We start from the raw sequence: 25,899 nt of genomic DNA, 5'->3' as shown, positions 1-25,899 counted from the left end.
ATATAGCATAATTCGTTCTTGAAGGCTTTATTGCATATGTTTGTGTGGTGGTCAGAACCTGGTTGCAGTTGATATTGCAGGTTCAAGTCATGTATTTGTTAGAATGGCCTTTTCCTGTCTGTCGTTGGTGCAGTTTGCATTCTGTTGTATTAGATTTGTTAGTACCTGTTCCGTGTGTGTGTGTGTAGCGACTTTCTTTCTTGGCCATACCTGCCAATGAAGATAAATTATAATTCCCCTTGTACTTGCATCTAAGTCATGTGCGCTGTCACAGCTCCAGTTTCTTAATCCACTCAGTAAATATGTTACTTATCCTCTTCCCCATTAACCTCTTCGATGCCGATGACGGAACGGTTCCGTCATGCACGCCGGTTGGGCTGTGCTTATGACGGAACCGTTCCGTCATGGCCCCGCCCGCGCTCAGATCTTTCAGCACTGCGCGGGAATCCGCGCAGCGCTGAAGAGGTTAAGTGTGGAATTCCACTGTCTAAGCCCTGGTTGTTTGTTACCCCGGTTCCATATAAGATTTTTCTTGGAGGACATTTTGCTTGCAAGCCTAGGGTCTGTGATACCCTCTCCCTGCCCCTGACTGTAAGTGTGGTTTCCGCCACCTCTGAGCGTGTTTACTAAAAGGGCATTTAATAGAATGTTGTGTAAAAAGGCAAAAATATATTAAAGCAATTCTAAACCTTTTTCATCATTTTTTCCCCTCACTCCCATTTCCCCTCTTTCTGTAGGAGGATATTGGGAAGCTATTACGATTTGAATCTTCTGCACTACCCCCTGGTCAGTTGACCAGTCTTACAGAGTATGCCAGCCGGATGCAGGCCGGATCTAGGAATATTTATTACCAGTGCTCTCCCACTCGCAACTTGGCAGAGCACTCGCCATACTTCGAGGCCATGAAGCAGAAGAACACGGAGGTAAGAAAATTGATCACTGTGAATTTGAAAGCATGACTAGAAGGAGCACAGAATAGGCAAGGGATATTAAAGTGTCCTAATATAATGCAGAAGGCTCCTGCACAGGAATAACTGCATTCATCAAGGATACTTTGTTTGGAAAGGATTGCATATCAAACAGACAAATCAGATACGGAAGCAGTTTCAAGCATACACCAAAAACATGCATGCACTCATCCATTGAAGAGGCATTTCTGTAACATATGACCAGTTGGTGGCAGTGCCACTCATATCTCACAGCTGTGATAGTGTGTAGGGCACTTGTGTGTGTATGTATATATATATATATATATATAATCTACTGGCGGTCGCCAGTAGATAGTTATAGTTAGGACCACGTTTCCATAGGAAATCCGCAACATTCTATTTTGAATAACTTTGGCGCCGGTTGACGAATCCTCGCGAATTTTTCAAAATAGGTGGGGCGCTACGCTCCGCTCCTACCCTGAAAGTCTCGGGGGGATTCGTCAAGCGGGGGCTGAGATAAAAGGGGGGTCCCAAAACGCGTTTTTCCCATGCATTTTTCCATAGGACCTTTAGACACAGCTACAGCCCGAACGGCTGAACAGAATTACTTGAAATTTGGCAGAGAGGTAGTCCTCAGGTCAAGGAAGTGCCTTTTGTAGGTTTGGTGTAAATCTGTTCAGTAGTTCCTGAGTAAATAGCATTTAAATCAATATATATATCTGTGGCAGCTTACGGTGCGCTTACGGTAAGCTTACGGTGCGCTTACCGTACGCGCACGCTGCCGTGCGCGAGCGCGATTCTGATTGGCTGTTAGATCTTAGTAAACATTCGAATCGGTCGAAACCAGGAAGTGGCGGCCGCCATTTTCTCTCTCGCAGTCTGAGGGGGTGTAAAACAAAGGTGGATAACGTGAAAAGGGGGCAGGCTGGACAGTTCCTGACCCCCTAGCCTTTGTCAGGGGGTCTCAGAAGGACCCCCAAGGGCAAAAAATGAAATTTTTTTTTTTTTAACAATCGCCGAATGCGCGCAGCGTACGCGCACGGCGTAAACGGAGAAATTCCGCGAAATTACGCAAAAAAAATTTCAAAAAGGAAAGCTTAAAAAAAAATAAAAAAATTGTGAGGTAAGGTTGGCTCTTAAAAGAGCCGTTGGGTTCATAGAGGGATGGAGGAAAGAAAGAATGGGAATATTATGAGCATCTACAAACGTGCTGGTCTATCTTATTGTTAATAAGGGAAACACTGGTCTCCCCAAAAACAATAAGACCACAACATGTTGTACACCTCATTGAAACCCTCCGAAATCGAGGGTTAATGTCCAGAGGAGCAGAAGAAGGTGATGCTGCCACCTCAGAGGAAGGGCTCAGCTTAGCTGCCGATGATGTACTCGGCTGAGCTTCTGAGGCTGGGCTCTGGTGACTTACTGAAGAGTTTTCTCCAGTATGTCGAGCAAAGGTCCTGGGATGTCTATCCCTAAGGTGTCTCATCATAGAGTGATTTCCAAAGGAATACTTTTTCCTAGGATTTCCTCTTGATAAAACACGGTCACAAAGTGTGCAAGTGACCAGTGCAGCATTGACCTTTTTCTCCCCCTCTGGAAAAGTGAAATACTCCCATACAAAAGAAGTCTTCTGTTTCCTCCTTCTCTGGATGATGGTGGTGCTGCTAGCCTCACTCTCAGAAGAGGTCTGCTGTTCTGCCATTGTATCCCAAAGACAATTCAGCTCCTGCTCCTAGAGAATCACAAGCAGTAATGAGGGGAATGGGTGTGGTGTGGGAAGATTCTGGAACTGAAAGTAGTTTCAACCAATGAAAAGTGTTCTTTCAAGCAGTAATGAGGGGAATGGGTGTGGTGTGGGAAGTTTCTGGAACTGAAAGTAATTTCAACCAATGAAAAGTGTTCTTTGTGGATCACATGACCTACCGTGCGCGCTCCGTAAGCTCACGGTACGCGCTCGTAAACAAGTGCGCATGCGCAAACGTGACGCTTATGGAGCGTTTACGGAGCGCGTACGTCAGATGCACTCGCGCATGCGCATTACACGCCCCTGCGTAACCGCGACGTTGCTTCCGCGTGTACGCGTACGTCACGCACGTATCACGTAGGCGCGCTGTACTTATGACGTGCTGTGCACGTAGCGTCAGCTTGCGGTACGCGTATCCTATTACGTACGCGCACCGTACTTACGACGTACGAAGCGCGTACCGCCAGCTCACCGTACGCGCACGGAAAAAAATGCATAAAAAAAAAAAAACCTTTCCATAATGCAGGATATAGTACATATATTATTTTATACAAAGGTTTACAAAAAATGTCCAAAAAAAATTTGCATTTAAAAAACCGTACAAATTCACTGAAAAAACCATGGGTTTCACACACGTTATAGTTAGGAGTTAGCATTTAAAAAACCTTGCAAATTCACTGGAAAAAACCATAGGTTTCACACATGTTATAGTTAGCTGGAAATTTTACTGATAAAAAACCAATGAAATTCCCCCGTTATAGTTACTGTAGGCAACTATAACTCACGCGACCGTAATCCTCTGCTGATGACATATGTGTCTTTATGAAAAAAAAATATTTGTAATATATGTATAGCTAAAATTTAATGGAAGAAGAATAAGTGTCTAAATACAGTATTAGCATCAGCAGAGGATTGCGGTCGCGTGAGTTATAGTTGCCTACAGTAACTATAGCGGGGGAATTTCATTGGTTTTTTATCAGTAAAATTTCCAGCTAACTATAACATGTGTGATATATATATATATATAATGTATTGTATGTTCTGCGGTGTGGCTCTGGGCAATCCCAGGTCTTAAAACAAATCAAATTGGCAGGGTTTGGTAGACTCACAAGCACTAGTACCTTAGTTACACCTCTTTGAACATAGTAAGATACATTTTTTTAAAAATCTGGAGATTCTATCAGTTAGTATGCATTCCTTCAGTTTCAGATACCTTCTGATTGAAATATATACTTTAGGACTTTGCATTTGGGCAGATATAGTGTAGTCCATGTAGGAAAGTGTCCCTTTTTGACATGGTCAATCCCACTTTTTAACTGGTATTTGATGCAATTTTGACAGAGGTGCACTGGATTCCTTGTATCCAGATTCCCAGTGCCGGATCTCTTTCCCTAAAACTGTACAATTGTTCCCCCAGTTGGCAATATCTTTTCCACCCTATTAAGTCCCTAGTAAACGGTACCCTGGTACCTAGGGCAGGGTGACTAAAGAGGGTCCCTAAGGCCTGCAGCATGTATTGTGCCACCCTAAGGGACACCTCACCACACTCCTGCAAACTGTCATTGCAGATTGTGTGGCATGGTGCAGAGAAAAGTGAAAACATGAACGTCATGGCACACCTCGTGGGTGCCATGCCTGCAGACACTGAATGTAATATAAGTGAATCACCCCTACAGTCCTAAGGCAGAGTGAATTATATTACATGTGAGGACATATCTGCATGAGCAGATATGCCCCTGTGATATCCATGTTTACTCTTGGACATTGCCAGTTAACAGGGAAGCCATCTTGAGTATATGTACTGGGCACTGGTGATTAGGAGTTCCCCACCTACATGATGGTTTCACTTAAACTAAAGATGTTTGGTATTAATAACCTCACACTCGTTCCGGTGATGGATTTGTTAATACCTGCACCCAGAGGGCACATTAGAGGTGCCCCCATGAAAACCTAACAATCTCTAGTGTATTGGCTGACTGTTGTAGACCAGCCTGCCACCTCAGATGGGTTTATGGCCTCCTGCAGGTCAGAACTCATGCTTTTGGACGGCAGAAACAAAGCCTTCTCCTGCCAAAGGTGTGTCACTTCCTCCAAGTAGGATGGCTAAGCAAGGCAGGAGGCTTCAAAGGCCTCTGCCGCCCTGATATGCAAATCGGGCATTCCCCAGACGGGAAATGCCACCCTCTGCCCCGGGCCCATTTGGCACCAGGACAAACAGGAATATTAGCTAGTCAGGGGGCGTGTTCCTAATCAGGCTTTTTCCATCCCTAAGGTGGGCTATCTGATGTGAACATGCAAACTAGAACTCCACCATCCTGTTTTTTTGTTGAATTATGCTCACTGGATCAGGGTTATGCCCACTTCCAACAGGAAGTGGTCATATGAGGGTATGGTTACCCTAAAGGTAACACGCCCATTGGCTACTACCTGACACTCTTCTCAATGCCTCCAAATTGAGTATTTAGGTGGTACCTCTAATGCCAGGAACTTAGATTTGACGGATCCAGAAGAAGAGGACAAAGAAGAGCTGTGAGAAAACGAGAACTGAAGACTAGCTGTGGACTTTTGGCGCAAAACCCCGCCTGCCTACACAAGGCTCGACAGTTGTGACCAATTGACTTGTTCCTGCAGCTGCGTAGCCAAGAAACACGGTAGTCGGCCAGCCCTTCACAAATTGCCAGCAACCTCCCTTGGAGTAGAGGAGCTATTCCCCTGCAGTCCGCAGGCACAGTAGAAGTCAAGTACAGTTCACAGCGTTGCAGCTCCTCTGTCAGCCTGACACAGTAGCCGCCCAGCAAGAGGTACTTGTGCTGCAGAAGGAGCCATACAGCACCAATACCCAGGGTACGGGACCCCTTGCAGCAAACAAAGCTTGTGTGAGCCCAATCCAGAGTCCCACTGCACCAAGACTAGCAGCCATCTAGGAACGTCCGCACCATTGAGACCCACTTCCAGAATTGCCCAGCTGTCCTGATTTCTGCACCCTCAGCGGGGGACACTGACAACCGCAATGGCCTTTAACGCTCTGAGGTCAACTGACCTATGTACTCTGCACCTGAGCCCCCTAGCCCGGGTACCCAAGAATTGACTGTGTTTTCTGGCTCCCAAGACCCTAGTGAACTGAGCTCCTTGTTCGGAGCTCCTGGACAGGTTCCCAACTCCTGCTCTGCAGCCTGTTTTTAGGTGGCCCTCCTTTCCTCCAGCGAAGCACACAAAGCTGCCAATCTGACTAACACCTCTGTACCTGGATGCCCCAGGATAGGTAACGAGTAACTGCTGATGGTATTTTGGACCTTGGCCCCCTTCGACTTTAAGTCCTGAAGGAGACCCCCAGAAACTGATCGTAAATAATTGTATGCAACATATGCCTTTTGTCTCTCATAGGAAAGCATTGTTGCGGTCGGCCGCATTAAAGTGAACATTTTACTTACCTGTAAAAAGGGATATTTAAAAAAGTACTTACTTGATAACGAAGTTCTTGGTATCAAAATGTATATGAAAATACAACGTATTTTTCTAAATTGGTCTCAGATTTTTTCTTGTGTGTATCTCATTTATTGCCTCTGTGTGTACAACAAATGCTTAGCAGTACATGAGGAGTCCTCCGATTCTCCTGCTGACAGCACCCCTACTTTGAGTACCTCTGGTAGTACCCCAGATGAAATAAAAGAGGAAGATCTGATCTTCAAAAACTAGATAGGAGAATAGCTGTGGCGACTAAAATCTTATTCATTGAAAAAGAGAGTGCTGAGGTGGGCCAAGGGTCCATCTCTGGTGGCAGCAAAATCTTGAATAGGTAGAAAGATGAAGCTTTTAACCCAAAAACCCCCAAAGGGATTGTCCTCAAATGTGTAGAAGGTGGTGATTATCACCAAGTGGTTTACAGCCTTTGAGAGGGCTTGTAAGATGAGGAAACTAAGCCAAAAGTATTGGGGCTCTCTACTCTGGGAGCTGTTTTCAGGAAAGTGCAGGGATAGACTCCTGACACTTAATAAGAAAGATTCTGATTCCCATGACCTCATGAAGGATGGATACCCTAATTGAGAGCTTTGGAGTCACCACAGAGAAGTACAGAATTGGGCTCAGGGAGAGTCACAAAACATTGAGCCAGCTCTGGGTAGATTTTGTTGACTTCTCAGTCAAAATGCTAGGTTGCTGATTAAAAGTTAACAAGGTGCAAGACTGTGATAGAGTTTATAATCTTATTATGAAAGAGCATCTGTTAAGTAACTGTGTTTCTGAACAATTACATCAGTACTTTGTAGGCCTAGGTCCAGTCTCACCCTAAGATTAGGAAAGAATGAATGAATGAATGAATGAATGAAACGGAACTTGTAACGCGCAGACTTAGCCCAATGGGCGTCAAGGCGCCTAGCATAAAAGCTGACTGGAAGAACACATGAGAACTTATTGGTATGCCTTTATAAAAAACCAAGTTTTTAACGCTTTCCTAAATAAGGCCAAAGAGGGAAGCGCTTTAATCTCTAGAGGAAGGCCATTCCAGAGTAAAGGCGCAACGGTGGAAAAGGCTCTGCTCCCCCATCTAGATTTTTTAGAGCGGGGGACCACAAGCTTGTTAGCGTCTGCAGAACGCAAGGTCCGGCCAGGAACATATCGAATAAGCAGAGACCCCAAAGCATTTGAGGGGCCAGCCTGCAGGGCTCTGTATGTGAGACAGAGGAGCTTGAAGGAAATTCTGAATCTGATAGGGAGCCAATGCAGGTTCCTCCTGGCCGTCGTCGCAGAAGAGTCCCTGGGGAGTGCTAGGACAAATCTAGCGGCAGCGTTCTGTACTACCTGCAGGCGTTGTATCAAATAATTATTAGACTCCGCATATAGTGCATTGCAGTAATCTAATCTCGTGCCCACGAGGGCCGTGACTGTCTGTTTTCGTGCCTGCGGGGACAGGTAATGAATAATGCGTTTTAGGACTTTAATGATTCCCCAGCAAGTAGCCACAGTTCTGTTGGTCTGGCTATTCATGGCAAGTGAGGTGTCAAAAATGACCCCGAGATTCCTAGCCGTGGAGGAAGGAATAGGACAAATTCCTAAGGAAGGAGGCCACCATTCATTGGACCAGATGTTTTGCTCTTTGCCGAACACAAGGACCTCCGTTTTGTCGGCATTGAGTTTTAAGGAGTTGAGCACCATCCACTCAGCCACCATTTGCATGCAGGCCCTAAAGTTCGCAGCAGAGACACTCAGAGAATGGTTAAGGGACACCATAATCTGAGTGTCATCTGCATAGGAGACCACCTCCATCCCCTGCGATCTTACTAATCTTGCAAGGGGGGCCACATACAGATTAAATAGGGTAGGGCTCAAGGCCGAACCCTGTGGCACTCCACATTGCAAAGATTTAGCAGGGGAGAGGTAATCCCCCAGCAGAACTCTTTGCTCTCTCTGGTGCAAGAAGGAGTCCAGAAGGCTGAGGGCCTGTCCTGCAACCCCTGCCTCCCTCAGCCGAGATGTAAGGGTGGAGGGAGACAGGGTGTCAAATGCTGCAGTCAGATCCAGCAGAACAAGGATCGTAGACTGACCCAGATCGACTTTACGCCGGATGTTATCCACTACCATAGTCAGGGCAGATTCCGTACTATGAAGCTTCCTGAAACCATGCTGCGAACTATCTAAGAACCCAGAGGAATCAAGGAAGGTGGAAAGGTGAGAGTTTAAATGGGCTTCAAGCATCTTTGCAGGGGCAGGCAAGAGGGAGATGGGCCTAAAGTTCTTCATCACTCCCGGATCCAAGGAGGGTTTTTTTAAGAGGGGTTTCACTATGGCCTTTTTCCAGACCATTGGAAAGCAGCCCTGAGTCAAGGCCGCGTTCATAACTGCCAGTAATGGAGGCAGAAGTGATTCCCGGCAGTCCTTAAGAAGGCTGACTTTTGGGACACGAATAGGGTGTCCAAACAGTCTCATGGAGGGGGTGACCTATAGAAAGGGCTTGCTAATTGCCCCCAAGATAAGGATTGTGGGCAACCTAAAGATAAAAACAAATAGTCCTCTAAAGGCCTCCAAAAACCTGTTTAGGAGGGTGTGCCTCGAGACAATACACAGACCAAGGAAGGGTTCCAGGGTAAAAACTAGGATCCCAAAAAGTCTTGGTACTTCAAAGCCAATGGGCACCAAACTAGAGACACTATATGTCCCAAAAAGAATTCCTCTAGTGTTCCTCCAGCTACTGCTGGGGTGATAGGTCTCCAGATTGGATCATTAGTGTGACTTGACCAGGTCAGAAAGCACACAGAAGCTACCATAGTCTCGGAGGGTGGGGTGGATGTAGCTGCCCTGACTGTCTGGTCCTCTAACATGCAAAAATACAGACAGCAGCCTGTTATTATTGGGATCAGATTGGAAGCTCTGAGAGGTACAGGTGCAAGTGTCACATGATGACCGAAAAACTGGTATCTTCAGAACAGAACCTGGGTGGACAAATGTATCCAGTCACCAGTGCTGATGTGTGACCAAGGTTCATTCCATGGCTATGGTGTCCTTGGAGTTGGGAGGGGTTATTGGCCAAAAGAAGGTGGTTGTGTCCTCTGCAATTCCTGTTGAATGTCTGCTATTGAATGATCTGGAGTCCCATGTAGCCATGCTGGTGGGCTGTGAATGGGTGTGCGTAAAAACCTGAGCACAGAGCAAAGGCGAGGGTAAAAAAAAGGAGTTGGAGTCTGAAATAATGACCCAACCCTACAAGAGAAAAGGTAAAAAGTCTGACAAACCTACTTTTAAACAGCCACATGCTCAGGTCCCCTCCCCTCTCCTCTCCTCCCCTCTCCTCGGGGAGAAAACCTGTTGGCCTCAAATAGAACTGAGTCCAAGGATCTTGGGCCTTACACAGCAGAACCCCTGTGCCCAGGGGGACCCTCTAGGGAGAGTTGTACCAAGTACAGAGGACCTGTACTAGGCTTGAAAGCCTGAGATGGTAAGCTGCTGCACAGGAACAGGACCTATCGGGAACAGGGACCCCTGTATACTGAGGCCAAAGACCCCAGGCCTGGGGCCACTAGAAGAAGGTTAGTGCCTCAGCAATACAGAGAGTTTTTACTCTCATTTGCCCTTGGCATCCCCATAGCTGGGCATCTTGGTCAAAGAAAGACTTGGAGTAGGCTAGTCACCCAATTCTACTGGCCAAACATGTCCTAGGAGGTGAAGGAGTTTTGTAACTCCTGAGTTACCTTTCAAGCCAGTGGCAAGACAGGTAACCACCAAAAGGTCCCCTTAATTCCACTTCCAAAGGTTGGGGGTTCCCATTGAAAGGGTAGGGGTTGAAGTTGGACCTCTAAACCCTCCAAAAGCATCAGGGAACAACTTTATACTGGTGGTTGTGGATCATGTCACCAGGTACCCTGAAGCTATTCATCTAAGGGCTGTGACTGCTCCTACAGTTTACAGAGCACTCTTAAGTATTTTTACAACAGCAGCTTCTCCTAAGGAGGTGGTTTCAAACAGTGGTAATAACTTCATGTCTGGCTACCTAAAAGCCATGTGAGTTGAGTGACGGGTGACATACACGTTTACCATCCCATATCATCCACAAATGGTTTAGTTGAGAGATTCAACAAACCATGAAAGGTACGATCATGGGACTCCGTGAAAAACTTGGAAGCGATGTGATGTTCTTTTGCCATGCCTGCTTTTCGTTTGCAGAGAAGTACCTTGGAAGGGAGTTGGGTTTAGCTCCTTTGAACCTCTGTTTAGGCATCCTGTCAGGGGACCACTGTATCTAGTTAAGGATGGCTTGGAGAGACCACTGAAGGAGCCTAAACAAGATAATGTGGACTATGTGCTTGGCCTACATTCAAGATTGGCTGAGTACATAGGTAAAGCATCCAAAAACGTTGAAGCCAGCCAAAAGCTCCAGAAGCTTTGGTATAACCAAAAGGCTGCACTGGTGTAGTTCCAACCAGGGCAGAAGGTATGCTTTTCGGATCTTGTGGCCCCTAGTGGCCTCCAGGACAAGTGGAGTGGCCCCTACTCTATCCTTGAGGAAAGGTGAGGTCACCTATCTGGATGACGTAGCCCTCAGAGGGTCATCCATGCCAACCGCCTGAAGTCTTTCTGTGACAGAGCTGATGGTCACTGATGAGGATCAGCAAGTAGAGAGTGAACCTCACCCTGACCACCTCTCCTACACCCAAAGGATAGGTCAATAGACGGAGTTGTCTTTTCAGACATGATCTCTACCCAACAGCAGGCTGACTACAGGCATGTCCTGGAGCAGTATGCTGAGCTCTTTTCCCTGACCCCTGGTCGTACAACCTGGTGTACCGATGATTTGGACATTGGGGACAGCGCACCTGTCAAAAACAAAATATACTGACAGTCTAACCAAGTTAAGGAGAGCAACACAGCTGCAGTCCGCAAGATGCTGGAATTGGGAGTCTTTGAACCCTCTGAGAGCCCCAGTTGTGTTAGTCCCAAAATATCATTCGAAGGGTAGAAAACCATAGCTGAGGTTTTGTGTGGACTTTAGGGGCCTCAATGCAGTAACCAAGAGAGATGTACACCCAATTCCTTGACTGATGAGTTAATTGACAGTGTGGAGCAGATTAATTAATAATCTGCTGGTGCAGGGTCACCACTTCGCCACGGGTTCTTAACAAGTAAGGAGGAATCGACACTGGAGTGAAGTCAAATCATCGGTCATTTATTAAGCATTCATGAATGGGTCTCCATCCGACAAGTACCATCAAGATACCCAAGGAGAGAGCACACCGAACGATGGTTACATGGGTTTATATAGCAAATGTCACAGACAAGGAATGCCCAGAGGTAAATAGAGCTTTGGGAAGAACACACAAATGAGACAATCGGTAAGAATCAATAACCTTGGTTCTGTAGTAGGGGATCTCTGTGTATAGTCATAATCTATGAATAATCCCCGCCCATGTGCGGGGACCCCGGAGCAATCAAAAATATCTCTTAAGCTGTCCCGCATTTGCAAACCTGCAAAGACACTTAAGAGACAGACAAAATAATACAGCCTAATCACCACAAGGCTGCACTGGCCAGCACTTCCTCTGAAGTGAACACAAAAGCCAAAATAAAGTTGAAATGTCATTTTTATTCACATTTGACATGTTCCTTTATTATCACACACTCCCTTCACCAAAATCCCTTTAAACAATAGAGAGGAAGGGGTGGACAGACAAGCCCTATAGGCTGTAATTATGTGTCTGCTAAAGGGATACCGTGCCTTTAAGAAACTCTCCAGAGACCCCCGGTATCCCAGGATGCACAGCCAACACAAGTTACTTTCAGTTCTTTTTTCCGGCTCCTGCTAGCAGGACCCTGGAGCTTGAGCTCTACCCTTTTGGGTGGTTTAATTGATTAAAATCGGATTTTTTGGATTAAAAGTGGTTTCATTCGACGTCTAAAGCCTTTGTCTACTACTGCCTGCAATCTGGAGCAGTTTTGGCCCACTCTGAGCATGGCTTTATTCGATAAATGCCCTGAGTGTGGGAGGAAGAAGGCTAAGACGGACCCACATGAGGTGTGTATCCTCTGCTTGTCGCCCTCCCATGTCCCAGCTGCCTGTGACATCTGCAGCACCTTTTCGAAAAGGACCCTGAGGGACCGGGAGAAGACTCGCCTTCAGGGACAGGAGAAGCAGAGGACCGGTGAGACTTCAGGGCATGGAGGGTCCCATTCCCCCTCCTCCGCCCATGCTTCAGCCCCTGGAGGGACCTCAGGGCAGAAAAAGGAGCAGAAACGACACCTACCGGCTGGTAGGTCGCGTTCGACGTCGAAGGCGACGACGTCGACGGCGAGAGAGAAGGCACCGGTATGTTCGCCGTCGATCCAGGGCTCTGGGTCGCGGCAGCCTCGGCGTTCGACGTCGAGGGAGGGGCCGGCGAGACCCGGGACCGGCGAGACCCGGGACCGGGTCGCCGTCGCAGGTGTCACGGTCGACGTCGACAACACATCGACGTCGTACCGAGCCCCATGGACTGCACTCGCCGCCGTCTACCCACGGCTCGACGCTGACGGAGTCGACGCCGAGATCCCGGCGCCCGCCGTCGAGGCGGAGGCGGTCGACGCCGAGACGCAGGTCGACGTCGAGACACCAACGATCGACGTCGAGACACCAACGATCGACGTCGAGATACCAACGATCGACGTCGAGATACCAACGATCGACGTCGAGATACCAACGATCGACGTCGAGATACCAACGATCGACGTCGAGATACCAACGATCGACGTCGAGACATCAACGATCGACGTCGAGATACCAACGATCGACGTCCAGATCGCAGCAGTCGACGCCGAGGCACCGGCGGTCGACGTCGAGACGCCAGAAGTCGGCGTCGAGGAGACAGTCGACGTCGAGGCAGACACCCCGGCGACGGCGATCAAGGCGGGGCTCGACTCCGAGGAGGCATGGGTCGACGTCGAGGAGACTTGGTTCGACGTCGAGAGGACGATCGACTGCGGGGCGGCACTCGTCGTCGAGGGCGAAGAGACGCCGTTCGAGGTCAAGGTACAGTTCGACGTCCCAGACATCGGGGAATACGTCCTCGGTGATTACGATCTCCAGTCGAGGATCGGGGAGGCGCGGACGTTCGCCTTCGGTGGCTTCCCCGCGGGACAGGCCCGCCAAGAAGAGGAGAGTGGCCGCGAGCCCGGACAATGATGATGGGGGCTCTCCGGCTAGAAGTGATGGGGCTTCAGACCATCTGACCCCGCTGCGTACCCAGCGGCCTCCTTTGCCTCCGGTGCCCGACCTTCCACCGGCGCCTCCACCGGTGCCTGCACTGCCTCCTCCTCCTCAGCCTCCTCCTCTTCCTCCGCCTCCTCTTCCTCCTCCTCCACCTCCTCCGCTGCCTCTGCCCGTGCCTCAGCTGCCTGCCTCACCACCGCAGCCACCGCCTCCTCCCCCGAGGGTCCCTCACCGGCAGAGATCTCGCTCTCGCCCTCGCAGGCGATCACGGAGTAGGCGCAGATCCTCCACTCGCTCTGGACATGGTCGACGGAGGTATCGGTCCCGTTCCAGAGGGTCGAGGGGCACGTACTCTCCGGGGGCTGGCAAGTATTCGCCCTCGCTGTCAGAGACGCCTCCTTCCCGCGTCTCTCCAGTGGATGACATTGCCACGTTCCAGGAGGTGTTGCTGAGAGGGGCTGCGAAGTTGGGGATATCAGTGACTACCCCTATTCCCACTACGTCTGTGATTTTTGAGACTTTGCATAAAGTACATCTGTCGCGCCCCCTCCTCCCGCTGGTCCCAGGACTGGAGGAACCTGCGATGGAGGTGTTCTTAACGCCGGCTGTGGTGAAGCCGGCGCCCTTGAGACTGTCAAAGAAGTACAGGGCCCCTGACTCGGATCCGGCGTTCCTCAGAGTGGACCCCCCACCGGATTCTGTTATCGTGGCGGCGGCTCGTAAGCAACACTCTACGACGCCTTCCTCCACGGCTCCCCCGGATAAGGAGAGTCGCAAAATGGACTCCTTGGGGAGGAGGATGTGCTCCACGTCGGCTACTACAATGAAGGCCGCTAGCGCCTCCGCTCTGTTGGGGCGCTATGACAGGTCTCTTTGGGACTCCCTGCAACAGTTCGCGGCCTCCCTGCCCAGAGACAAGAGGGAGGATTTTCAAGAGGTGCTGAACGAGGGCATGATGGTCTCTAATCAGATCATCAGTGCGGCGGGGGACGTGTCGTTGTTGGCGGCCCATGGGTACTGCCACGGCATACATATGAGGAGGCATTCCTGGCTGCGGCTGACTCCGCTCAAGCCGGAAGCGCAGCAGAAGATCGCCAATCTACCATTCTCTGGCACGACGTTATTCGGGTCGCATGCGGATGACGAGATGGCCCGCATGAAGGCTGAGGCGGAGACTCTGAAGGCGGTGGGGCTGGAGCGGCCTAAGGAGCAGAGGAGGTCCTTCCGTTCCTCGGGCAGGTGCTACACCAAGCAGAGGGGCCAAGGGCGTCAGTCGGGCCCCCAGCAACAGCCCCAGCAACAGCAGCAGTACCAGAGGCAGCCCTTTCAGAAGCGCCAGAGGGGCAGAGGCCAGCATCAGTCCTCGGCGGGGAACAAAGGCCCGTCCGGGTCGAAGCCCTGAAAAATTACTTCCCCCTCGTCCGTTACCCGCTCCGGTGGGGGGAAGTATTCAACACTACCTGGCAGAGTGGAGGACAATAACACAGGACAAGTGGGTGCTGAATATTGTTTGCAATGGCTACTGTCTTCGTTTCACCAGTTCGCCTCCACAGATTCCACCAGTGCGCTCCCTTTACATGGTGCGGGAGCTCCAGCGGGAGGCGGACGTTCTATTAAAAAAGAAGGCGATAGAAGCTGTTCCTTTGAGGCAAAAAGGAAAAGGTCTCTACTCACGGTTCTTTCTCGTAAGAAAAAAAGACAAGAACGAGTTCAGGCCTATTCTGGATCTGCGTCACGCAAACAGGTGGATCCGCCGAGAAAAGTTCCGTATGTTGTCCCTGCATCAGATTTACCCTCAGTTGCATCGAGGAGACTGGCTGTGCGCCATAGATCTGCAGGACGCTTACTTTCATGTGCCGATCGCACCGAAGCATCGCAAATTCCTGAGGTTTCTGGTAGGCAACAACCATTACCAGTATTCCGTACTCCCGTTTGGCCTGAAGTCTACGCCACGGACGTTCTCCAAGTGCATGGCAGTGGTCGCGGCACACCTGCGGAAGACCAAGGTGTTTGTGTACCCTTACCTGGACGACTGGTTGATCAAAGCGTCCACTTATCAGGAAGCCCAGTGCCATTTCAACAGGACGGCGGCTTTGCTTCACCGTCTGGGGCTGCACATCAACATGACGAAGTCAGTGCCGATCCCTGTGCAGTGTCTCCAGTACTTGGGGGCTTCAGTCAATACCTTGACCGCAAGCGTGTGTCCTTCGGAGGAGAGACGCTTATCGATCCGTGGGAAGGCTCTGCATCTCATCTCAGCCCGCTCTCCTACGGTGAGGACGGTGTCTTCATTACTGGGGTCGATGGCTTCTTGCATCTTCCTCACCCCCAATGCACGTCTGCATATGAGGCCCCTGCAGGAATGTCTGGAGGATCAATGGGACCAGAGGAGGGGGCGTTGGGAGGACAAGATCCAGTTGTCTCAGCACGCTCGGCAGTCGCTGAAATGGTGGTGTTCCCCAGAGAATGTCTGCAAGGGGACCCCTTTTCACAAGGACATTCCGGCCCAGACCATAGTGACCGATGCGTCTCTCCAGGGCTGGGGAGCGCATTCGGGCCCTCTTCAGATTCAGGGGATATGGTCGCAGATGGAGACGACCTACCATATCAACTTTTTGGAACTCAGAGCAGTACACTTGGCCTTGAAGGCGTTCCATCCCTCCTTCAGGACGTCCTCCCTGCTGGTTCAGACGGACAATACTACGACCATGTATTACCTCAACAAGCAGGGGGGCTCCCGGTCACGCACCCTGTCTCGGGAGGCACAGGCGATCTGGAACTGGCTGGTGGCCAGGAATCTGACGATCACGGCGACCCACCTGCCGGGAGTGCAGAATGCCCAAGCAGACGCGCTCAGCAGACTCGTTCAAGAGAACCACGAGTGGGTGCTAAACGACGACGTGCTAAGAGACGTCTTCGCAGAATGGGGCACTCCGGATATAGATCTGTTCGCCACGGCAGAAAACAGCAAATGCCGCGACTTCGCGTCCAGGTACTACCAGCCAGGGACGCTGGGGAATGCACTATGGATCAGCTGGTCCAACAGCTTTCTCTACGCCTTTCCACCCATTCCCCTGATTCCGGCGGTGCTGATCAAGCTGTCGCAATCCAGAGCCAGAATGATCCTGATTGCTCCGGAGTGGCCGAGACAATGGTGGTTCACCGACCTTCTTCACCGGTCTGTTCTGCCACACCGGCGCCTGCCGTGCCGGCCGGACCTCCTTACGAAGTTCGGAGGGCAGATGGTTCACCCCAATCTCTCGTCCTTGAGTTTGGCAGCATGGCTCCTGAGCTAGTGCAGTATGGACACTTGAACCTGCCTCAGGACTGTATGGAGATCTTAAAAGAGGCTAAGAGACCGTCTACGAGGACCTCCTACGCCTATAAGTGGAAGAGATTCTGCTTATGGTGCAAGGCGAAGGACTTTGACCCTACATCCTGTAAAGAAGACGTTATTTTGCCTTATCTGCTGCAGTTAGCTCAGTCTGGGCTTAATTTCCAATCTATTAAGGTTCATCTCGCAGCTCTGACTGCGTATAGGAAGGGCCCTTCTCAAACCTCATTTTTTCAAATCCCTGTGATTAAGGATTTTTTGGAGGGTTTGCGTAAGGTGTTTCCCCCTGTTAGAAGGCCTTCTCCACCTTGGGAATTGAATGTGGTGTTATCTAGATTGATGAGGGAGCCTTTTGAACCTATCCATAAGGCTTCGCTGCAGCATTTGTCTTGGAAGGCGGCCTTCCTTGTAGCCATTACATCGGCCAGGAGGGTGAGTGAGATTCAGGCTCTGTGTTGCCAAGAGCCGTATACTGTTTTCCATGCTTCTAAAGTAGTGATGCGTACCCATCCTAAATTTTTGCCTAAGGTGATATCAGATTTCCATGTGAATCAGATGATAACTTTGCCTACGTTTTTTCAGCATCCTTCCTCTCCGGCGGAGAGGTCTCTGCATTCACTTGATGTGCGTAGGGTGTTGAAATTCTACCTGGTTAAGACAAAAGATATCCGCAGGTCGGATCAACTGTTTGTTAATTATGGTTCGGTAAGAACTGGTTTAGCTACCTCAAAGCAGTCCATTTCCAGATGGATTGTTTCCTGTATTCAGCTTTGTTACCAAAAAGCTAATAAAACATTAGGGGGTAAGCCTACAGCACATTCGACTAGAGGAAAGGCGGCTACCACCGCTTTGCTTAGGAATGTTCCCATTGCTGACATTTGTAAGGCTGCCACCTGGAAGTCAGTCCATACGTTTACAAAGCATTACTGCCTGGACTCTGATGCTAGGGCAGATGCGCAGGTTGGACAGGCTTCGCTAAGGAATTTGTTTGCACAGTGATTTGTTGGTGGTTGGTCTTACTCCACCGCTTCTTGTTGGTTGGGATGGGCTTGCCATTCTATTCATAGATTATGACTATACACAGAGATCCCCTACTACAGAAGGAGTAGTTTCTTACCTGTAACTCCAGTTCTGTAGTAGGGGTATCTCTGTTATAGTCATAAGCGACCCTCCCTCCTCCCCGGTGGAGTAACCTGACGGTATCAGGCCTGTTGTTATACACCTTCAAAAAGAACTGAAAGTAACTTGTGTTGGCTGTGCATCCTGGGATACCGGGGGTCTCTGGAGAGTTTCTTAAAGGCACGGTATCCCTTTAGCAGACACATAATGACAGCCTATAGGGCTTGTCTGTCCACCCCTTCCTCTCTATTGTTTAAAGGGATTTTGGTGAAGGGAGTGTGTGATAATAAAGGAACATGTCAAATGTGAATAAAAATGACATTTCAACTTTATTTTGGCTTTTGTGTTCACTTCAGAGGAAGTGCTGGCCAGTGCAGCCTTGTGGTGATTAGGCTGTATTATTTTGTCTGTCTCTTAAGTGTCTTTGCAGGTTTGCAAATGCGGGACAGCTTAAGAGATATTTTTGATTGCTCCGGGGTCCCCGCACATGGGCGGGGATTATTCATAGATTATGACTATAACAGAGATACCCCTACTACAGAACTGGAGTTACAGGTAAGAAACTACTCCTGCCTTGTGTAACTGTCGCGTCCTGAAGCTGCACAACAAGATAGGGTATCTGAGCAAACTTTATCTAATGCTTTACCATTGTTTAACATACACACGAAGCCCAGTGCAGACATCAGCTGTTCTTTTGTGCTGACTTTGCATGTTTACGCAGTCTACAATGTCTCAATCTAGATTCTTTACCAAAGTTTATGCCGGTGCGTTGTCAAGGATAGAGCCAGGCTGAAAACAGGACAGGGGTAAAAATGGATGAAGCACAGCTTAATTAAAAAAAACAAGAGAATTCAGATTTTACATTTTAACAGGATGGGGCAAGCCACATTTCTCAGTATTTTTGATTTGCCATCAGGGTACTGGCATAGTAGTCTGACCTCCGGAGCAAAAGAGAAGTCGGCCTGCTCGACCCCAGATGGGCATTATCAGTTCACTGTTATGTAGTTTGGATTAAAGAATGCCTCTGCCACATTTCAAAGGTTGGTGAATAAAGTACTTGCTGTGTTGGAGACTGGACAATGAGCTGTCGAAATACTATTGACATCCTGAAAGAAGTAATGTGGCCATCACCCATTTTTAAAGCTCCAGATTATTCAGGGTGAGAGGGAATTGTGTAGGAAGGGCCCCCTTTTGACATGATCACCCCCCTCCCCCATTGTCCTGTATTTGATGCAATTTTGACAGAAGTGCACTGGCTTCCTGCTATCCAGGTCCCCAGTGCCCAATCTCTTTAACTAAAACTGTACAATTGCCCCCCACGGCAATATCTTTAGCACCGTCTGCAAGTTCCTAGTAAACGGGACCCCTGGTACCTAGGTGTAGGAAGCTGGCTCTGTATATGATTTTGCCACTAGGTGGTAATACCGTGCACAGAGTCCAGGGTTCCCCAAAAGTTTAGAGGGCTCAATGTAAAACCCAAAGTGCCATATTAGTGGTAGTGTGGGCGAGTAGCCTTAGGCCTAACACAGACAGTAAGACATTTATTACACTACAGTGACACACGACTCAAGAAGGAGATCCAAACCTATTTTAGAAAAATATAATTTGTTTGTATTTTATTTTAATACAAAGGTCTTCGTAATCGGGTAAGTACGTTTTTAATTATAAATACCTTTCACTTTGAAAAACCGACACTTAAAAACGTTTTCACACAGTCCAATATTATCCTATGGGGAAAACAATATTGCGGTTAAACAGGTAAGTATGTAACTTACAATCTCAGTCTTCGGAGCCAAAAGTCAGCAAGCCACACTGCTTGCAGGTTAGTAGATCTGTTGCACGGGCCAAGCTTTGGGGGTTAGGTTAGGCATGGGGAGCACAAAGCAGCACCAAGCATACAGAGGCACGGGGCGGCTGGGTGCAGGGTGCAATTTCTTCATTGGACGCCCAAGACTTTTCAATGAGCATTCTTCTGACGGCAAAGAGGCTGCAGGTATGGCACCGGAGGTTGCAAGAGGAAGAACGACTACAGCAGAGGTAAGTTGGGATGTAGAGGGTCATAGGGGCACCGGTGGTTCAGCTCACCAAGGCCCAGGGGCTTTGGGTGCAGGGGGTTCATTTTTTCTGTCTACTACCAACTTTTTGGGTGTTGATGTAGAGGTTCTGGGCGCCTCATCCTCACTACCTGAGGGAGAGGCGCAAGGTACTCCACTGAGGAAACTAGATAAGGGAGGTTAGATTCACAAAATGGTGGTTCCAACTGTCACCTCAGCACCTGGACCATGACTACCATGAGAGGTTCCGGAACCTTCTGGGCCCCTCTGGCCAGTCAGGCCCAAGGTGATAAATAGAGGCGGCCATTTTAGAATAGAGTTGAGCTTCCGGTTAGTCAGGAGTAAGGCACTTGAGTGGGGAGGTGGCTGCGCTGGACAGGGAATGACAGGTCTCAGGGTCTGCACGGTTCCCCTCGTCAGTGACATCCCCCCCAACCTTTTGACCGGTCCCTGAGCGCCGCCAGTGACTTTTGAGACACTCGTATCTTTAGAGGTCTCCAGGAAGAGTGAACCCCTGACCTCTTAGTTCTGGGAGAGGGCCATTGCCGGGGGCTATCGACTTTCAACTCTGTTGTTGCCTGGGATTGCCACCTTCTCAGACATAGGGGAATGATGTATGTGCCCATGCCCTGAGAGTCCCTTCAGCCTCAGCCACGGTGCCGTGAGAGGACCGGCCCCTTTTACTTCAACCTCCCCTCCCTCCACGAGTTCTGCCTTCGAACCCTGGCCGCCACCCTTTTGTCAGGTCGAGAGGTTACCTGGTGATCTTCGGCTGTAGTCCGCCGTCATCGAGTGGCCTGAGGAGAGGGGTCGGGCCCAGGTGTGTGGCGGGCGAGCGAGAGCGACGCGACTGTCGGACTAGAGAAGCCAACAGTCAGGAAGTGCAAGCGGAGCGGCAGTGAGGTCGCTGCCCGAGTCACCTGAGAGGGGGCCGGAGCGCCGCCCCCTGGTTGTTGTACGAGAGCGGAGGCCGCGCCCACGCAAGACGCGCTGTTCCGGGTTGGAGCAGCAGGAGCAGTGGGACGGCCGACAACGGAGCCTACCAGTCGGGTGCCCGGTGAGGAAGAGGTTCTGCCTCAGAAGGGGGAGTGCCCTCCGTCAACGAAGGAAGAAGGCTCCCGTCAGTGAAGGGAAGTGCATATGTGGGGGAACCCCTTGTGGGAGGTGGCCCCGAGGATGTGAATTATCGTTCCTTTCACTCGTGTGAGGATTCCCCCGTGATACCCCTTCCGGCTCCGTGTCAAGGGCGAGGGAACACGTCTCGCAGAATCGCGAGCTCCAGGAGGAGGACATCACTGGTGGACAGTAAGCGGGGTATTGCAGCGCGGGAGAAGGGAGAGAGAAGTGGGCGCTGGGGAATTCTTTGTCAAGGCTTGAGAGGGGGAAGGCCATCAGAGCCTGATGTATTTACTGGCGGCATAGCGCAACCATGCCCGTGACCAGAATGAATTAGAAAGGAGACTCCCGTCTGTTGTGGGAGGTGGTGGGTTAAGCTCCAGTATCAGAAAGCGCTTAGATTTATAGCGTAACGAGGGTGGAGTAGTTTCAGTGGTCAAACACTCTAACAGTTACCTGGATGGAAGTAGCCCATTGATTGCCAACAGTACTTCCGATGTCCCGATAGTTTGTATATGTCAGGAGCAGAGGGGAATGACAGTCTAAGGGCCAGGAAACCTGATACCCAGGGCAGCCAGTTATCAGACGAACCCTCATTAGACTAAGGGTTACCCTGAATTGTGGGATCGGGGAGTGTTTTACAGTGTGCAGTCTGCAAGGAGTTAGTCGTCCCTCCAGAGTCCCGGTGCCATGTGGAACCCACCTAGAGTGTTTAGATATGTGCTGAGCTAGAAGTAATATTCCAGGTCCGTTGTTGTTCGAGTAATGCCCGGAAATGTTATTCTGAAATGTAACAGAGTGTTTATTCTAAAAAGTTTGATGAAAAGATTATTTTGAATTGTAATGTCATGTTTTACCCCAAGATAAAGGGGAACGTTCATCTGGAAATGTAATGAAATGTTTCAGGTTGTAGTGTGAAATTGAATACCCGAGTTTACTAAAAAGAGATAAAGACTTCTAGTAAATTTTAAATTTATTCTGTGTAGTGTCCTTTTTGAGTGGTGTTGCGCTAGATTGCGAGCTGGGTAGGATGCAAGCACGAGATACCATGTTGAGATGAAAGCCTGTTGACCTGAGCCAAGCTACCCCTAGGACGTAGGTCCAACAGGCACTTTCTCACACTAGGACAGGGAGACTGAATGGGTCCCTTAGGGCTGTAGCATGTATTGGGCCACCCTTCGGTACCCCTCACCACACTCCTGCACACTGCCATTGCAGTCTGTATGAAATGGTGTAGAGAAAAGTGAAGACCCAATACGGCATCACTCCTGTGTGCCATATCTGCAGACACTGCATGTAATATAAGTAAGTCACCCCTAAGGCAGGGTGCATTATATTACATGTAAGGACATATCTGCATGAGCAGATACGCCCCTGTAAAGTCCATGTAGATTCATGGACATGGACAGTGAACAGGGAAGCCATCTTGAGTATATGTACTGCACTAGTGATTAAGAGTTCCCCAGCTACATGATGGCTTCACTGAAACTAGAGATGTTTGGTATCAAACACCTCGTATTAATAAGCCCACGCTGATTCATGTGATGGATTTATTAATAAATGCACCTATATGGCATCTTGGAGGTGCCCCCTGAAAACCTACCAATCTCTAGTGTACTGGCTGACTGCTGTAGACCAGCCTGCCACCACAGACAGGTTTTTGATCCCCTGCAGGCTCTGAGGACAGAAACAGTGCCTGCTCCGGCCGGAGGTGTTGTCACCTCCTCCAAGCAGGATGGCTAAGTATTCAGCATATCACGGCAGGAGGCTTCAAAGGACTCTGCCGCCTTTGATATGCGACGAGGCTTCCCCCTGTAGGAAGCTGGTTCTTTATATAGTATACCAAAAAGAGGTATACTGTGCAAATAGCCCAGGTATTCCCTTATGCGTGGTCCGGGTATTGCTCTAGCAATCCCAAGGTGCTCTTCTAGTAGGTAGTGTGGGAGAGCAGCCTTAGGCTTATCAGAGAGGAGTGTTAGACATTTGGAAATACGCGCATAGTTAATAAAAATGGTACACTTGACTCAACAAGGAGATCACACCAATTTATAAAAAATACACGTTTCTTTATATATATTTAGGCACCTCATTTAATACGATCAGGTAAGTATGTCTAGAGATAGAAATACTTTAAGTTATCATGGGCTGCAATGTTTTCCTATATGAGGAAAAAACAAATCTGTCATACAGGTAAAGTACAGCAACTTACGAGACCAATCTCCTGGACTTAAGGTGAGTATTTGGCAGGGCCCAAGGCAACACCAAGAGGTCACACCGGGTGGCACTAGGGTGGCCAGGTGCAGAGGTGCAATACAGCGTTGGGTGCCCAATGTTAGTCTACGGGGATCGGTCTTCATGAAAAGAGGCTGCAGGTTTGGACTGGGAGGCTAGTCTGGCTGAAGCAACTGAGGGCCTCAGACCTCATGATGCTCGGGGACGTTGTGACACCTTTGGTCCTCTTCTTCATGGGCCAGAGGCGACTGTTACAGAGGTGTCTTTAGGCATTGGGTTTTCATCACCAGGAGCACTAGCGGTCAAGGGGGCTTCCAAACAGAGGCTACAGGCGGCCTCGGTAAGTCCACAGTGCAACGTTAGCCCACTTTAGCTTGGGGTAGGCGGTAGTGGTGCTTTCAGGTGTATGGTTGTTGGCAGTCCAGCATCTCTTTGGTTGCCTGCAGGATGCAAGGAAGAAACTCCACTGGAGTTCCTGGTTTATAGTGTGCTGGCAGGTCTCCCAGGCTTTGGAGACACAGCAGCTGCAGGACAAGTCCTAAGTTTGCCATCACTAGGATGGCAGACTATGATATTTCGTCTCCACTTCAGGTAGCCCACCATAGGTGTAGAACTAGCATGAAGGTGAACACCCCTCTCTGACTACTTATTTTCCCGCTTTGTCCAGGCACCAAATGGTCAAGGGAGGCTGGCATCCTTTCCTGTGAGGGAAGCCAGATTCGCATACTAAAGCTGGTGGGCTCTGTGAAGCTCCCTGACTTCACATGCTAATTCCCAGGTCATCCTGTAGGAGGGGGTGTAAACACCCTCTGCCTGAGCAGCCTTTGATCCTGATGGGGTGAGAGAAAAGGCCTTCGTCCCTGGGGGGTCAGAAACTCATCTGGGGTGGCAGGCTCGCTACGACACCAGTAATTGGTTATGTTTTCAGGAGGCATCTCTAAGGTGCCCTCTGGATGCATGTTGTAATTAGTGCAACACTGGAATCAGTGAGGGCTTATTAATACAAGATGTTTGATACCAAACATCCCTGGTTTCAGTGAATCCACCATGCAGCTTGGGGACCCAGTTTTCACCAGTGTCCTGCACATGTACTTAAAATAGCTTCCCTGGTCACTTGTACTTGCAGTAATGGAACTGGTCAGCACAAGGGCATATCTGCTCATGCTATGTCCACACATTGTAGTACGGTGCACCCTGGCTTAAGGCTGTAAGACCTCCTGTAGGGGGTAACTTACCTATATTGTATGCATTGTCTGTGGGCATGGGACACAGGGATGTGTTCCATGTTGTCTTTTCACTTATGTCTGCACCAAGACACGCAGCCTGCAGTGGCAGTCTGTATTTGGTGAGGGGTCCCTTAGGGAGCCACAATTCGTGCTGCACCCCTTAAAGACCCTCTTTAGGTCTTCAGGGGGCACCTCTATGGTGCCCTCTGGGTGCATGTTACTTACACATCCATTACTGGAATCAGTGTGGGCTTATTAATACAAGTTTTTTTTTTATACCAAACATCTTTAGTTTCAGTGAAGCCATTATGTAGGTGGGGAACTCCTAATCACCAGTGCCCAGTATATAAACTCAAGATGGCTTTATGTGTTCACTGGGAGTGTCCAAAAGTCGACATGGACTTCACAGGGGCATATCTGCTCATGCAGATATGTCCTCACATGTAATATAATGCACCCTGCCTTAGGACTGTAAAGCTGCTGTAGGGGTGATTTACTTATATTACGTGCAGTCTCTGCCGACATAGCACACAGGAGGTGTGCCTTGTTATTTGTGTCTTCACTTTTCTCTGCACCATGTCACACAACCTGCAATGGCAGTTTGCACTAGTGTAGTGAGGGGTCCTTTAGGGTGGCACAATGCAGGCGGCAGACCTTAGGTACCCTCTCTATTCTCCTTGCCATCGGTACCAGGTGTACCATTTACTAGGGACTTACAGGGAGTGCTAAAGGTATTGCCAATTGGGGAAACAATTATACAGTTTTGGGAAAGAGATCTGGCACTGAGAACCTGGTTAGCAGGAACCCAGTACACTTCAGTCAAGGTTGCATCTAGTACTAGGCAAAAAATGTGGGGTGGAGGGAGAGGGGCAGGAGAATGGTACTGGAACAAAAGCCCAGTTTCCTACAGCCTGTCTGCACCAGTGACAGGATATCGCCCTCCACCCCATTGAAGGGGTCTTCCAAGAAATATTACTATACCTTTTTACTATTGACTCTGAAAGGAAAATGGCACATACTTATTTTTTGGGGGATCTGTGATATATTTAATACATCCATGAGGCGGGCATACGCCACATGTGGATATGGTGTAATTACTCCTAAAGAAATGGACACCATAAGGGTGGTTTCAGTTTCATACATATCAATCAAGATTGTTAGGGTATACGCTGCTTTACTTTTTTAGGGCATTTTTCTCATCCTCTAACAATTGTAATACTCTAATGCAAAACGTTGCTAATTTTAACTCCCTGGCGAGATTGTGACAAAGTGACGTGTACTGTTAAAGTATCTTTATTCCTAAGACATATAGAATTCTAAAGTGGGTTTTTCAGAGATTGGCAGCCATTGTAATTTCTGGAAGGCAGAAATATATTGAGACCCAATCGAAATACTGCTAAAATGTAAGAGGGCATTTCTGTGATGTGCTTACAACTAAGCGTCTTATGGAACACTCCTCAATCTATTTCTTATTGT

General features: G+C 49.1%; 1 protein-coding gene across 1 annotated transcript in view; it reads left to right on the top strand.

Moving 5' to 3' along the window:
- Positions 1–25,899, top strand: part of TRAP1 (TNF receptor associated protein 1) — a 204,799-nt gene that overhangs the window by 152,537 nt on the left and 26,363 nt on the right. Inside the window, exon 13 of the mRNA XM_085628450.1 lies at positions 738–923. Coding sequence (XP_085484576.1) covers positions 738–923 — 186 coding nt within the window. The remainder of the gene's footprint in view (positions 1–737; positions 924–25,899) is intronic.

This window comes from Triturus cristatus, chromosome 10 (genome assembly GCF_964204655.1).
Source record: "Triturus cristatus chromosome 10, aTriCri1.1, whole genome shotgun sequence".
In the NCBI taxonomy this organism is placed as follows: Eukaryota; Metazoa; Chordata; class Amphibia; order Caudata; family Salamandridae; genus Triturus; species Triturus cristatus.
Note: the sequence above shows the minus strand (reverse complement) of the source record. Positions and strands in the feature narration are given on the sequence as shown.